The sequence below is a fragment of the Amia ocellicauda genome, chromosome 2, assembly GCF_036373705.1.
Source record: "Amia ocellicauda isolate fAmiCal2 chromosome 2, fAmiCal2.hap1, whole genome shotgun sequence".
In the NCBI taxonomy this organism is placed as follows: domain Eukaryota; kingdom Metazoa; phylum Chordata; class Actinopteri; order Amiiformes; family Amiidae; genus Amia; species Amia ocellicauda.
Genome location: NC_089851.1, coordinates 20,271,061 through 20,286,284, shown reverse-complemented (window position 1 = coordinate 20,286,284; position 15,224 = coordinate 20,271,061). Strand labels below are relative to the sequence as shown.

Below are 15,224 nucleotides of genomic sequence, written 5' to 3'. Positions count from 1 at the left end.
ACATCTGATTATTTGAGTTTGGGAGCTTAGTGTCCAACAATTCGTCCCTACATGCAGACAGTCAGCTCTGGCAGTTTTGGGAGATTTCTGTGGTGGCCAAATTCATTATTGTGCGTTTTATGGTTTCACTGCTGAGCTCTATGCTGTTTATGTCCCTGAAGGCTTTTTATCCTTGTTGCTCTAGTGCAGTCAATCATAGTTATCGTAGCCTGCTATGTGGGGCACATGAAGTAGCTGCTTCATCCTAACCCTGGTATTCAAAAGAAAGTAGCTGCAACCAGATTACCTGAAGAATAACTATACCCCCAAAATAAAGAAACCTATGTAATAAAAGCCAAGTGTTAAATTGCTTCATACAGTTAATGTCTGTTTTTACCAGCTGAGACCCTATATTCCCCTTCTCTTTTATACTTTTATCAAACTGGCAATCCACAGTGTACACAAAGCACAGTGTAGCCTCAAACAGACTACCTTTTTCTTTTCTTTTATCACCACAAATTGGCTCTCAGTATTGTTTTCATAATAACTATTTTATACTTGAAAGTAGTTATACCTTTTTACCATCATATTCCTTTTGTTAGGTGAACAGTACAATAGTTACTGGTGAAATACAAAGTTGAGTGCAATTATTTAGTGATAAGTGGCAGTAACCAGTAAATGGATGTTGGCAGGGCTGTATTGTCTAATTGCTATAAAATAATTGAACTTTTATAAGACTTCAAAACTCTCGATAGGCCATTTGGTTGGTGCAAGTTGCTTCTCCTTCTCAGACACTGCTGTATTATGTCCTTTTATTTTCTGTCCAGGTCAAAATGTACTATATTTTACAAAAATATGCCAGGTGTCAGGGGTGATTTGTGGAATCGGTTAGCAAAACAAATAGGTCATGGATTCAGCAGTTGGGAAGTTGCTGCAAACTGGTCAGTGCAGACTAGTCTGCGACACAGACGGCTTACAGAGCCTAACGTTACACAGCATATTTAAGCCTTCATCACTCCTGCACTTTTAGGTTGTCAGTTTGAGGGGAGCCATTAACACATCAAATAGTATAATAAACTTTGTTTTCTATAATTCACAGTTATAGGCCTACTTACATGGCCAACTGGCTTACAGCGACAACAACATAATTTGGGACTGATTTCTGTGTGAACAATACAAATAATATATAAAAACTTAAATTATCTGATTTCTTGAATAGTGTCCTGCTGAATCATGTGATGGGAATATTATGTTTCAATACACATTTAACATTTTCCTTTCTTAATATGATATGCGCTTTCATATGATGTGTAAGCTGAAGCATATGAACTTATATTCTCCTATTAACTGTTTTTTTTTTTTTTTCCACAGAGGAAATCAAAGACGAAACAGAAAAATTAAAGTAAGTCAGCATTTAAAAATAAATAGAACAGTGTTAGAGTTATATTCTCTGAATGAAAAACAAACTTGATCTATGTAAAAACAGTCACATTGCACATTCTTTTATATATTATTTTAACATATATGCACATCCTTTACTGTATCAGTATTTTAAAACACAACATGGTGATTTTGAACCCCTGCAAAATAAACCATGCTTTTTGTCAATCTGACAAGGTTGATAAAACAGAAACAGGCTGAATAACTATTTTAATTTGAATTTGGTTCAGTTTTTGAATTGTTTATTTATTTTTTTGTTACCCTTTGCATTATTTTCACCTCTGACTGGTTACTTGCTTGCTCGCAATACAAATACATTTCTGAATGCATTGGACATACTCTTGGTGTAAATTTCCATGCATATTATTTAATTCCTTGATCTTTGCCTCTCTTGCTGAAGGCATTGCTGCTTTCATGTATCTATTTTTCAAGTACCCCTCCTCAGAGAGAGAGAGAGAGAGAGAGAGAGAGAGAGAGAGAGATGAATTAGCATTGTGCCTCTCTGTTACTGTGGGTGTAAAACTTAATGTAGTTTGTTTTCCTTTCCTGCTTTAGTCAGTTTCATTAGATCTGAGACAGGCCCAGGCTTTTATAACAGCTTTGCCTGGTTGTGTGTCTACAAGGCATTGTGCTTAGACTAAACCTGGTTATGTCTTTCAAGGGGACCCTCTGAGGAGACTGTCAGACTACAGACGCTGGCTGCTCAGTAGGGGTCACTCCTCCATCTGTACACAATTCCAGGCCTTTGCCTCATAAGATACAAGATTAAATATTGAAGCAAGGTCATTAGTTACATATTTATGTAAAATTTGATATGTATGTTTAAAACAAGGGCAATAGAGGAATCGTTTTTTGTCGTTTTTTTAACATGTTTTACTGAATGAGAACTCCTTTTCAGTCTGATTAAAGATTTAATTTTATCCCCAATATATATCTGTCAGCTCCATGTTTTTAAGCAGTAAAGGTTTTTACCTAGAACATTTCTTGTGGGGATGAAGGTGAAAGTCTCACTGATACATGCTGGCTGAATCCCAATTGATGCAAATTGAAATAAATAGCCGTCTCAAACACAGCAAAGTCCAGATTAATTACAAAAGGAGCCGCCCAACAGTGTACTGTGCTGTAAAGGAGTAGCTCCCAGTTGAGCCTGCCTGGTCAAGGTTTGATGCTTCTGACATCTGCAGATCCATCATTGGGGATTGTTGCCTGTCATTCTCTGAATGTCTCTGTTTGCCTCTGTCTGCTTACTGGGGAAATCTGAGAGACCACACACCCAGAACCAGTTAGTTTAAAATGCAACCTAGGCCAAAGAAATCTAAATAATAAAAAAACAAGGCATTGTTTAAAATGAATATACAGAGATAATAACACTGTGAGGTCTTGTTCATGATAGGTGTAAGACATTAATAAAAGGGTACTGTGTATGTAATATTTTATGGGTTCATCCTAAAAAGTCAGTACAGATAATCTCATAGATACTTGTGTAGTTCCCTTTATTGCTCATGAAGAAAATCATTCTACCATAATTTGAGATGTTAAAAAAGTTTAGATTTGACTTATTAGGATGGGACTAGTCAATTATATTGGGCATGGAAACGATGTGGCATATAGTCACGCCTAACTTCCCACAATGAGTTAAGAGAGAAAAGCTCAGTGCTACAGCTTCATACTATATAAGAAGAGATGATGTTTAAGTACATGCTGCATTATAATACAGGTTAATCCAAAGCCTGCTTGTGTTTTATCATGATCGTACTTTTGGTTGACTGCTTTCATTCACATCTGTCTTGTTGTTTTTCCTTTCCTGTTATAATTATTTTTATATTTCCTTTTATTTAGTCCTCCCCCTGGAGACACCAAGGCTGGTTCCAGCACTCTGCCGCCAGTCAAATCAAAGGCAAACTTCATTGAAGCAGACAAGTACTTCTTGCCTTTTGAGTTAGCATGTCAGTCCAAATGTCCCCGCATTGTCAGCACATCTCTAGACTGTTTACAGGTCAGTGCTGGTGATTAACAAATGGTTTGTGAATACAGCAATGTTTCATCTTGTATTTCTGTCCATTTGTTTTGGTTCCGAGACTGCAATGTTTAGAGAACGTCATATTATTCGTGTTCAGTCATTTCCAGAGAATAGATTATCACCGCTAATAATATTAAGGGGTTTATTTGTCTGGAAATGTTATTCTGTAATTCAAATATAATTTTCTTGTAATTTCAAGTAGTTTGTATCATCTCCGATTTCCTGTTATTGCATTGGTCGTATGTAAGTGAGAAGAACTACATAGTATCTATAGATGTAGGGTTACATTCTGAGCTGTGCAAAACACACATATTTGACTGACAGAATTTTTTAATTTGTTATAGTTCTCTGGTACTGCATTAGTTTAAAATAGATTTTCCAGAATGTTTAATATTTTATATGGTGTTTTGCCTGTTGTGATGATACAGGCAATTCTGACTGTGCTGTTTCTCTTGTTCAAAATAACTTTGTGTTCTTTATCGAAGTGTTTGATAATTAATCACTCTTGTTATTTTACCACTTTTCATCTTATAGAAACTGATTGCTTATGGACACCTGACTGGAAGTGCCCCAGATAGCACCACACCTGGAAAGAGATTAATTGACCGGATAATCGAGACCATATGTGGCTGTTTTCAGGGTCCACAGACTGATGAAGGTGTTCAGCTACAGATTATTAAGGTTTGCTGACTTGCACTTTACTGGGATGCAACTCTTTGATTAGATAGGAAGCTGTTTTCTGATGCATCACTTCAAGTGTACAATACAAAATATCAAGTGTATTATACTGTTTTTCAGTCACTATGAAACTGTTAAAATCTTCTGCACAGATCACACACCATCCTTATATGGTATTATGATTGAACTTGCAATATGAATGGATAAAACAAGTGAAAATATACATCTTTGTAAGTAATGGGCTCCTGTTCTCTCCTAGGCTTTGCTTACAGCAGTAACATCCCAGCAGATAGAAATTCATGAGGGAACGGTATTACAGGCAGTGCGAACATGCTACAACATCTACTTGGCCAGCAAGAACCTTATCAATCAAACCACAGCCAAGGCCACCCTCACACAGATGCTGAATGTCATATTTGCAAGAATGGAAAACCAGGCAGTAAGTGGTTTGCTTTATCTTATTTTTCTAATATTTTAAATGGGAACAAATATGTATTCATGTTTTCACACATTTAATCTGAAATGTAGCTTACAAATCACAAGATTACATGGTCTTTGGCATCGAGAAAGAAAGAGCTGCAGGTAAAAATGTAAAGGATGCATTGAAGTGCTTGATTGAGTTGTGTTGGGAATGTGAGCTTTGGCTTGACTCTTCATTCTGATGGTAGACCTTGACCAGCTTGATTTTGTTGCTTGCTGTGCTTGTGGACTTCTTACTGGAAATTAAAGGCTGTACTGAAAGGGAAGGTTAGAAACGCATTGTTTCAGTCATAATTCATATTCTACCATTTAATGACCTATTGCATACCCCTCTAAAACAAAGGTAGAAATAGCAAGTCTAAAGATGATTGATTGTTTTTGGGGAAAAATGTTGACAGTGTTTTTATTCAATCTGTAGGGTACATCAAAAAGGAAATCAAGTTCTGAAGCTTATATTCTGATTTGAACTGTAACATTACAAATCAAACTGAAGGCCGGGCTTCTTCACTGCCACAAGGCTGAAAGTTTTTCCTTCATATCACCATTGTTTCCAGTTATACAAAAAATCCTACATGGTTAGTTTTCCTCTTATGGGAAACAAACCATCTATGCATTCAGATTCCTCCTTGTCTGATTATCTTTTAAAATGCAAGTCCTCTGTACTGCTGTGTTTGTGGCGAGCCTCCACTATGCATGCTTACACAATGGTGCTGACTCATGCTCTCTTTATCTAAGCTGCAAATAAATAAAAACATGGTTAGTAATACAATGGGACCCCTATAGATTCTTGCTATTTCCCTAAACGTCTTCCTTTATTTTATAAATTATATGGAAGTAATCCTTTAAAGTAATCTCACACCGTTTTCAAAGTATCAGTATTTGGAATATCTGTCTCACACAAGTAATGGAATACATTTCTAAACTGTAGAAATTTGAGTAACAGCGACTCTTGCATTGCATTACTCTCCAACACTGCTGATACTAATACCACAAGGAATTGTACTTAATAATAATAATCATGATGATCCTGTTTACTTAAGGCTGTCAAGTGATCTTGCATTTATATACTTTTTAATTTTGGTTGCTTGAGAATTTAACAAAAGCAAACATTAAATCCCAAATGACAGGCAGCTTTCATGACATTTCCATATGGGGTATATTATTAAGGTATAGAATGGGCATTAACAAAATCTGTAGCACATTTTATACTAGTTACATTTATTATGAGATGTACCATTCAAACTTTGTGAAAGAGTTTCTGTTTACACAATCAAATAACGTCTCTCACTCCCTGAACGCACTGACGAGCCTGTGAGGGTTCAGAACAGTCTTTGAAAGACTGGCTAGTGAACACACCTGTGAACACCTCTACTGGAAAGTAAACCAAAGCTTTTTATATTCATTTATTTTTGATTTTGTAGCAACATCTTTACAGAGCCCAACATTTAATGTTTAATGTAAAATGTGCATTGGTTTCCTTTTAGGTGCAAAAGGACGAAACTAGAAAGTCTGCAATGTCATGAGGACGGTACTGGGATTGTGGGGGTGGGGGGCATAATTAACACCAATAATATCTTCCCATGTCATGGCTTTTCAATTAACTTAGTCTGAACATATAATTTGAATTTGACTATCTCTTTAATACTTCTTAGAAACCGAAAGTCCTCTCACAAGTGAAATTGGCATTAAAGTATTCCAAACACTGTCCATTTTAGAGCCGTATCATTTTTGGAAACGTCTGCTTGGGATAAAGTATCAGCTAAAACCTTCCATTTATTCTAGTTAAAAACTGAGCTTTAAGCAGAAAACATGCTTCATTTTTATGGGCTGGAAATCAGGCAGTGATTCAATGTGGCAGACTGCTCTGAAGTGGGGAAAGCTTAGGAATGAATTCATGACCTTTTCTTAATTAATATTCACAACCTCAGACTAAGGAGTAAGGCTCTGGTTTGTCACTCCCAATATCTCAGTGATATCCAATAGAACTGCCATGATTATTAGCTGAACTTACTTTGCTCTCTTCTTTTGAACTAAACCAGATGGGATATTTTCATGTATAGAAATGCCGGTGGTTGTAGTGGTTCGTAAATGTTTAATGTTCTGTGTATCAGCTCTAAAAGGTATTCCTGGCAGTTTGTAGTAGTGTATCTGCTGATACATATTACTCAGTGTAATGTTAACACCATCAAACAGCACATAAAAATGCAAAGATTGAAAAATGTGATGCTAATTGCTGTCATGTATGTCATGTCATATTCTTTTTCTGCATTTGCTTAACTATGCAAAGACAACAGCTTGGGAAATGTATTAAAGTTGACTGTATTAAGCCTCAGAAATCTAACATTAAGGAAGTAAACACAAATAGTCAGTACATTTGTCAGCTGTTGGTCTCTATTCAGTAAATATATTTTACTATACATTTAGCTTATGCAAATTCAGAAACGCCCCCCCAGCCCCAGAAATTGGAAGAAAAAAAAACATCCAAATCTAGGTTTTCAGAATTAACATCAGCTTTCTAATGTGCTGTGAAAAGCAGTTCTATTAATTAAACATGCTTTAAAATGATGATCGGATCTCATTTTATTTTGAAATAAGTTTTAAATTACTTATTCTGAAATTATAGAAGCATCAGCTTACACTCATCACCCAGTTCTGTAATTAGTGTCAGTGAGGTTGATGTCTTCATTGTTTCACTTTTTCCAAAGTATTTGAGCATATGGTCTGATGGTTTGTGTCATTGTCTACAGTTTGATCTATGGCCTTTCTTTCCATTTTAATTTTTACTTTTACCTTAATGGCCCAGCTTTAATATTGCACTGCTTTGTTTGAAACCTGAAGTTTTTGCTTGCTTTTCCATTAAGGAAGACTGTGACTTGAGGCTTGAACATCAGGTTTATGTTGCACATTAACCTCTTCAAAAGTCGTTCTTTAAAAAATGGTTAAACTGCGGAATAGGAACATAAAAAATAAACATTCTAAAGAACTTTTTAAAATGTATATCTCTCCCTCTGAGAGAGAGAACGAGAGAACTTAAAGTATGTGTTTTTAGATGATTGAAAGGATAAACTACAAAGAATGCATATAATAACTTGGATTACTTGGACAGGTTATGAAGCATAAGCTTTCCATACAACAATAAATAGGTTCATACTCTGTAGTAAACCTTAAACTTTGGCAGTTCCTTAAAGGGAAATTCAGTCTACTTTAAAACTTAAAGCTATAATTACATAAAATGAGATATGCCCAGTAAATTTACAAAGTAATTGATAAATAGCAGTGGATTTAATAAATTGTTATGAATGTGACAGGTAAATAATAGTAGTAAATTATGAACTCGTCAATGCACTTGAAAATGAAAATGACACTGATGGAACACAAAGAAACCCCACCAGGTCAGGGAAGAATTAATTTCTAGTTGGTTGGATTTAGTCTGTCCCAGTAAAATAAAGAAGTGCACAAAGTGACCTGAATATGAATGATGTATAAAGTACACTGGTGAAAAAGGCCACTGATTTTAAACCATAAAACTGGATAGTACAGTGTTAAACACCCAGTTAAAGACATATTTTTATTTTCCAATTTTAAACATGACTTTATTATGATGACAGTATTTTATTTTTATGGCATTTTCATGTTTTTGAATATTGTACTGTTTGTACTTTAGTGCAGTATGTGTTCTTTCCATGTAATAAACTATTGTTTCTGCTTAGGTAAAAACGCACTACTACGATCAATTCTAACACTCTACTCAAGTCCACTCTAAGGTGTAATAGATGTAACCAAGGGCTTTGCTTCCATATATCCCAACATCGCTTCCTTTCACCCACCTCAGAGGAGGATTTTCAACATTGTTTTTAATTTGATTCAGTCAACAGGCCAGTTGGAAAATGTTAATGGAAACAGCAGGAAATTTTGTAAAATTCATTTAAATACCATACTGAAACATGGCTTCAAGGAGCTTAGATCCCATGGCTGGACTTATAGGAACTGTATTTAATTTGTATTCCTGCACTTAATAAAGATAAAATGTATATCTAGTTTAGTGAAAATTGTCATGAATACAAAGTTGACAACTGATCCACCAGAAAGACTTGATGTAGTCTAGATCATGAGAGTGATATGATAATTAGCTAGGCTTTCCTGATTACCTACAAGTGAATTAGTTTTAAAGCCACTATTAATCATCTTTAATTTATGTAAACAAGAGGATTGCAGTGTGTGTTGCATCCTTCAGTTATAGAAATCCAGGAGGTATAGGTTTTGCTGTTGGCTTGTTCTTAGAATGGTGCTCCAGGCAGCTACTTCTCCCCTATAAAGTATGTTTTTGTTTTCTTATCTCGTTACATTTTTTATTATTTTTTCTCTCTCCACCCAGCTTCAGGAGGCGAAGCAAATGGAGAAGGAGCGGCACAGGCAGCAGCATCTGCAGCAGTCCCCTGTCAGCCAGCACGAGCCTGACTCTCCGCAGCTGAGACGGCTGAAGGAGCAGCCAGTCAAGCAGCTACCTCAGGAGCCTGACGGGCTGTCAGATCACCACGCCAATGAGCCGCTTAAGAGCGCCCACGAAGACGCCGAGCCCGAGAACGGCTCAGAGTTCTGCAGCACAGAGAACGAGCAGACAGAGGCTGACCAGGCCACAGCTGCGGCCGAGAGTAAATCTCTCATTGTTTCTGCTGTTTGTTTTTTTCCCCCAGTTGTTTTATAGAAGCTAAGCCCCACCCCTAACTCACCTCCATTTCACATTGCTCCTTCAGAAACCTGCACGGAAAACCCTGTCTTGTAAGCCAGTGTCACGCAGTGGTGCTCTTTTTCATTTGCTTAAGTGTGAAATATTCATCAGAAAAACTGTAACTGGGTAGCCAATTTGAGAATAGCTTTTGGAATTTGTTAAACTGCTGCTCCTGGATTTATATACAGGTGGACAACTTAATTTTATTCAGCACCTATATTTGCATTTCACAAGAATAAAATGCCGTACAAGAATATAGTCATAGATGACGCAGAGGTGGAGAGCAGAAGTGATTTTATTTTTATTTTAAAGCCACATTAATTTACATTTACATTTAACTGTATACATGGGCCTACATATGTGTAAAAGAGGGGAAAATGCTAAATTACCTTAAGTCAACAGTAGATATGTATATGTTGTCATTTAAATTATTTGTTTGCAAAAGCTATGAATTATTCAGAGTTGTTGAAGTCAGTAAATGTATATTTTCCAGTGCGAAAGGAACATTAGATTGTTTAGTTGTCACACTATAATCAAATATATTCTAAGCAAGGCCATAAAATATAGATGAGCGGTTTCTTTGTCATCTGCTCAGATTTAAAATTGTTCCGTTATTTAATTATTTGTGTACTGTTGTTTGATAAACCGATTACTCATTCCCAATTTCCATATTCTTCTAGGTTTATCTAAACAGGATGTGGATGTCGTTGATGAAGAAGAAACACCTAATTATGAGGAAAAGGCTCAAGAAATAGTGCAGAGCATTTTGCAGGAAGTCGTTAACACAGTGGTTGGAGGTAATTTTATGATGTAATGTGTCTTAGACCACTGTGTCAATAAAATAACGTTCTTTGACCACAGTCCTACTACAAATCTACTACTACAGTCTCACCTACAAATGGGGAATATGCTATTTTTGGTATTTGTAATGTACAATAGTCCTGTTCAGAAATAACTGGACAAGTTCTCTTAAGCAAGAACCCCTAATAAACACAGTATACTAATTTCTTTAATATATTGTCAATCTCATTATTTCAGCTTTTAAGACACTATTTACGCTATTTAGAAGAATATCTTTCAGTTTGATTAATCATATTTATTTTTATCTGCTAGTTCCCCAGAAAACAAGAGTGTTTGCTAGTCAACAGAATTCTGCAGTGAATGTAACTGAGTAATTAGGAAAATTTATACCAGAGCTACATACAAAGGGAAATTATACAATATGAAAGTTTTGACAGAGCAAACTACAGTCCACTACAGTGCACGGAATGGCATTTTCATGTATTCATTCCCAGTTCATTATGGTTGTTTTTATTTCTTTGAAAAAGTTCCTAGTTGTCCTTTTTCTCTGCGGAGAATGAGCCAAGGAGAGAGTTCTGTGGAAGCATGGTACGTGTATTTGTGTGGTTTAAGATGTCTGCATGCTGTGCAGATTCGATGGAGGGTGCCGTCAGGACAGAGAGTGTGGAGGGCACCCCGGGCTCGCTGGAGGATGAAGGGGGTCTCGGCAGTGACAGTGAGAACATCCACGCGAACGGCATCCCTGGAACCCCCATCTCGGCCAGCTTCACTCCATCCCTGCCTGATGACAGACTGTCCGTCTCTTCCAATGACACTCAGGTACATTGCACAGTCAAGAGAGATGGATAGATGCATATATAGATAGGCATATAAAGGTATGTACAAATAGATAAAATACTGAGTGGCATTTTGTGACTTTTCTAAGATAACATTTCTCTGAAGGGTAATATTTTACAATGTTTTCTCACAGAAGTCACAGTCGGGGGATCAACCTGCGACTTACGCAGGGAAACTGGGTTAATATTTTCCTATACATAATCCGTTATGTTTTTTTAGACGTACCTGCAGATTGCTCTCTGGCATTATATTGCATTATTAAAGTTTTACTGACTTTGAATGATTCTAATATTACTAACATCTTTTTATTTATTTCATACTTTAAATGTTTATCACCAGGACAGGAATGAATTATTGCATACATGTATACATCACTCGTCAATTGTTTGTTACATTGTCTCTTGTCCTCCCATCAGGAATCTGGAGTGACTGGACCCTCCCCTGGTGCTAAGTTTTCCCACATTCTGCAAAAGGATGCCTTTTTAGTTTTTAGGTCATTGTGTAAGCTTTCAATGAAGCCCCTCTCAGATGGACCCCCTGATCCAAAGTAAGCTGTTTTCTTTTTCTACTTCATGAATTTTGTACAACTGCATAGATTCCATGAGGATTACAACAGTCTCAGCCTTGTAACACTCAATAGCAGATTTATGATATTTTAAGAGACGGTGCTTTGATGGTTTGTTGTGGCATCCTTAAAATATCCATTTAGGACTTTGTTTCAGTCAAATAAGGATATGGATTAGGCCTAGATTAGATATGCTAGCTTCTGTCTTGGAGATCTGGAGATTTCAAGCAAGTTTAATGCTTTGTGTTAAACAATAAAACTAGGCCTATTTTGAGTAGACATTACACTTTTTAAACATTTTGGATTTTTTCATCTGAATCAAAAATACGATGAACGTTTTTGTTCTTATGATCTGATAGATACTTGTTTTCTTCATGAATGCTGTTAAACCTGTTAAATAGTGATTACATTTTAAAATGCATTTCTTGTGATTTGAAAGTGTTTCCCTTCATCTGATTTCAGATTTTCCCATGTTATGCAAAGTGGTTCATACTTTTAATGCTTTGTAGTGTTTGAGTTCTTCTACAGGCATGGTTAGATTAATTAATTACTTAATTGCTTGGTGCAGTCGCATATAGGGAAAGCTCTCTAATGAATAATAATGTACTTACCTTGCTACTAGAATTACAGTTAAGATGTGGTGAGTAGGCATGCTGTTGTACCACAGCAACCCTGTGTCTTTCCACATGGAGGGAAGATGGCCTCCTCTCATGATGATTGTTACTGTTTTAGCTAAAAACATTTCTGTGAAACTGGATATTAATTTCTGTTCCTGATGGTGAATGCTAGGAGAAAAATGTCTCTGGTGAGAAAACAACTGAAAAGGATTGATTTTGTGGCCAGAAAATGCTATGATCTACACCCTTGTGAGTTTTGACTCGGCAGTGTCTTATGGTTCAGGTCCCAGCTGTGGTTTGGTTACTGATGAAAGCAAAAACAAACGTGTTTCTGGGGTCCATCTTTTTTATTTACACCAATAATGAGAAGTACATCTAAAAATAACTAAATCTTGTGGTTATGTTGCAAAAATAAAGGTGTTATAGCCTAGATTTAAAGCAGTTTCTGAATTTAAGTGTGCGCTTGTGTTAAGTATGAACCCTTTATTAAAAAGGGAAGACTTACATTAGGTAAACTTGGTGCAGTGATTGTGTTGTACACAAAAAGTTTCAACAAGCCATCCTGAGTTTTTTTTTTTTTTTTTTATATAATATAAAATAATTACGTTAGAGTCACTGAAATCGGATGGACAGAAATGCAGTGAACAAATGCTGGAGCTTTGTCTGTTTTTTGTGATCTTGTGTGCAAGTTGTTTTCTACCACAGAGCAGATGTGGAATGTGAGCAATTTTAGGCATAATTCTTTTTTCCTCATTGTTTTACTACAGTGTCTTTCTGGAGTGTACAATCTCCTTTCTGTACTGTGATATGTAGACTAAAACTAATTATGACTTACAGGAAGACATTAGGACAGAATTCTTGGAAAAACTGGATGAAGTAAGTTCACAGCTAGGGGTTCCTGGTGAATTGCGAGTGTTCAGAGGTTTAGGGAACTACTTTCTAATCAGTGATTCTATTTCTATCAATTAACAGGTGTACTGGAACACAACAATTATTTCTGTATGTAACTAAGGTGTGTGAATGATCTTGCTCTGTGTTTACAGCCTATTCACGCTCTTTGAACAGTGCTTTAATGACTCCAGGATTGCTTAGAAAGTAAATCCTGTTGGCTTTAGTGTGTATTAATGAAACATTATACAGTTAGTCTGGAATTGTATTTTCTGTCCTTATTGTATTGCTTTTCAGATTATCTAATTAGAGAACTGTGTAATGTGCACGTGCCTTTAACCATGAGATTAGAAAGGCAAACTACCTTTCATTCTTTGTCAGTTTGCAATCGCCACATAGTACATACTGAACATCAAGGCCAGATGTGTCTCTAAACCAAAAAAGGTCTAGAACATCAGTCAGTCTAGAACAGATAATGCAAGGGCTTGAATATCAACATCCCAACAAGCTAATTCCAGAAAATAATACTCACAGGACAAGTGGATTTTACACACCTTGTTTTAATCTTATACTATATGCACACTTTAAGGTAACTGGCCCAGAAGGAAATGGTTAATTTTAGACAATAGAAAACATTTAAAATTGTTTAGATTTTCTCAAAAACAAGTTATCTAATTTCAAGATCTCAAGGTTTCCCCAAACCAGTTATCTTTACATTATATTTGATTCAGTCTCTAGGTGGAAACTAACATAAGTTTCTCTTTCCCAGGCCAGTTCCCTTAAAACAAGAAAAAGGTTTTTTTTTTTTTTATACATCATTCATGATTAAATTGGGATACTAACTACAGAAATTGCACTTTGTTTTTCTATGCTTGTAAAATTCAACAGCGTTATGACCTCTTCATGTTCTTCATTGTAGGTCTCATGAACTTCGATCAAAGGTTCTCTCCCTCCAGCTCCTCCTGTCCATTCTGCAGAATGCAGGACCCATCTTTAAGACCAATGAGATGTTCATTAATGCTATAAAGCAGTACCTCTGTGTGGCATTGTCAAAAAATGGTGTTTCATCCGTCCCTGAGGTGTTTGAGCTCTCCCTCTCGATATTCCTCACTTTACTTTCCAACTTCAAGACTCATCTCAAGATGCAAATTGAGGTATTTTGTACTATTACTTTGTGTTAAATTTTCTTCTAATCCTCGGAATAAGAAAACATTATCATTAGTATATGGATATAATTTGTTATATTAAATGGTAGAGCACTGAGTCAGTCATCCAGAATGTATTATGTTTCATCAGTATGTTTATAGTGAAGTAGACATTATCAAGAAATCATTGACTTACATCTAAATTTGTAATATTATAGTAGAACTTACTTTGTGTTGCATATTAAGATGTATTATTTCAGCTTCAGTAATGTATATGTATCTGCAGGTGACTACTTAAATCAAATCTAACCCAAACATATTCTGAAAACATAAATATTTTTGTCCTTTATCTTTCAAGCTGTAGAACAATGATAATTTGTAGTTATTGAGTATCTCCATAGTCATTTTCTATATATAGAGCCAACTGTGTATATGGGGGCTAGAGAGAGGGGGCATTGATTAGTTTTATTCCCTTCTAATCTGTGTAATTTAGGTTGAATAAATGCTTAACTGGTTTAGAATTGTGTTCCAATCTGCAAAATAACTTCCTAGCTTTAAAGAAATTACAGTGCATAAGTGCATGCTATGGGTTGTTGAACTGCTTCTTTATTTTTAAGGTTTTCTTCAAGGAAATCTTCCTATACATTCTGGAGACCTCCACAAGCTCCTTTGACCATAAGTGGATGGTTATTCAGACCCTCACCAGAATATGCGCAGGTGCGGTGCTTCGTGCTTCTGTGTGCTGTATTTCCCGCGTTCAGTACTTTAGCATTACACTAATTCTTATATTTTATGAATTGCAGATGCCCAGAGTGTGGTGGATATTTATGTGAATTATGATTGTGACTTGAATGCTGCTAATATATTTGAAAGATTAGTGAATGACCTTTCCAAGATTGCACAAGGACGAGCTGGACATGAGCTGGGCATGACTCCTGTTCAGGTATACATTGACAGTGAAACAAGTTCAATATTGTTACATCCTAGTCTTCTTTACTGAGTGTATTATATCTATGAAAATCTGTAGCATGCTCCATAGATTACA

The 15,224-nt window shown here is 36.0% G+C and overlaps 1 protein-coding gene across 2 annotated transcripts in view; it reads left to right on the top strand.

Moving 5' to 3' along the window:
* arfgef1 (ADP-ribosylation factor guanine nucleotide-exchange factor 1 (brefeldin A-inhibited)) overlaps window positions 1-15,224 on the top strand; it is a 67,642-nt gene that overhangs the window by 31,234 nt on the left and 21,184 nt on the right. Inside the window, exons 2-13 of one of the 2 annotated variants that reach the window (XM_066720698.1) lie at window positions 1,351-1,381; window positions 3,259-3,415; window positions 3,974-4,120; window positions 4,377-4,556; window positions 8,973-9,249; window positions 10,007-10,123; window positions 10,759-10,946; window positions 11,381-11,511; window positions 12,984-13,022; window positions 13,954-14,188; window positions 14,797-14,896; window positions 14,983-15,122. In XM_066720698.1, coding sequence (XP_066576795.1) covers window positions 1,351-1,381; window positions 3,259-3,415; window positions 3,974-4,120; window positions 4,377-4,556; window positions 8,973-9,249; window positions 10,007-10,123; window positions 10,759-10,946; window positions 11,381-11,511; window positions 12,984-13,022; window positions 13,954-14,188; window positions 14,797-14,896; window positions 14,983-15,122 — 1,742 coding nt within the window. The remainder of the gene's footprint in view (window positions 1-1,350; window positions 1,382-3,258; window positions 3,416-3,973; window positions 4,121-4,376; window positions 4,557-8,972; window positions 9,250-10,006; window positions 10,124-10,758; window positions 10,947-11,380; window positions 11,512-12,983; window positions 13,023-13,953; window positions 14,189-14,796; window positions 14,897-14,982; window positions 15,123-15,224) is intronic. The other variant, XM_066720707.1, reaches the window with a different exon arrangement.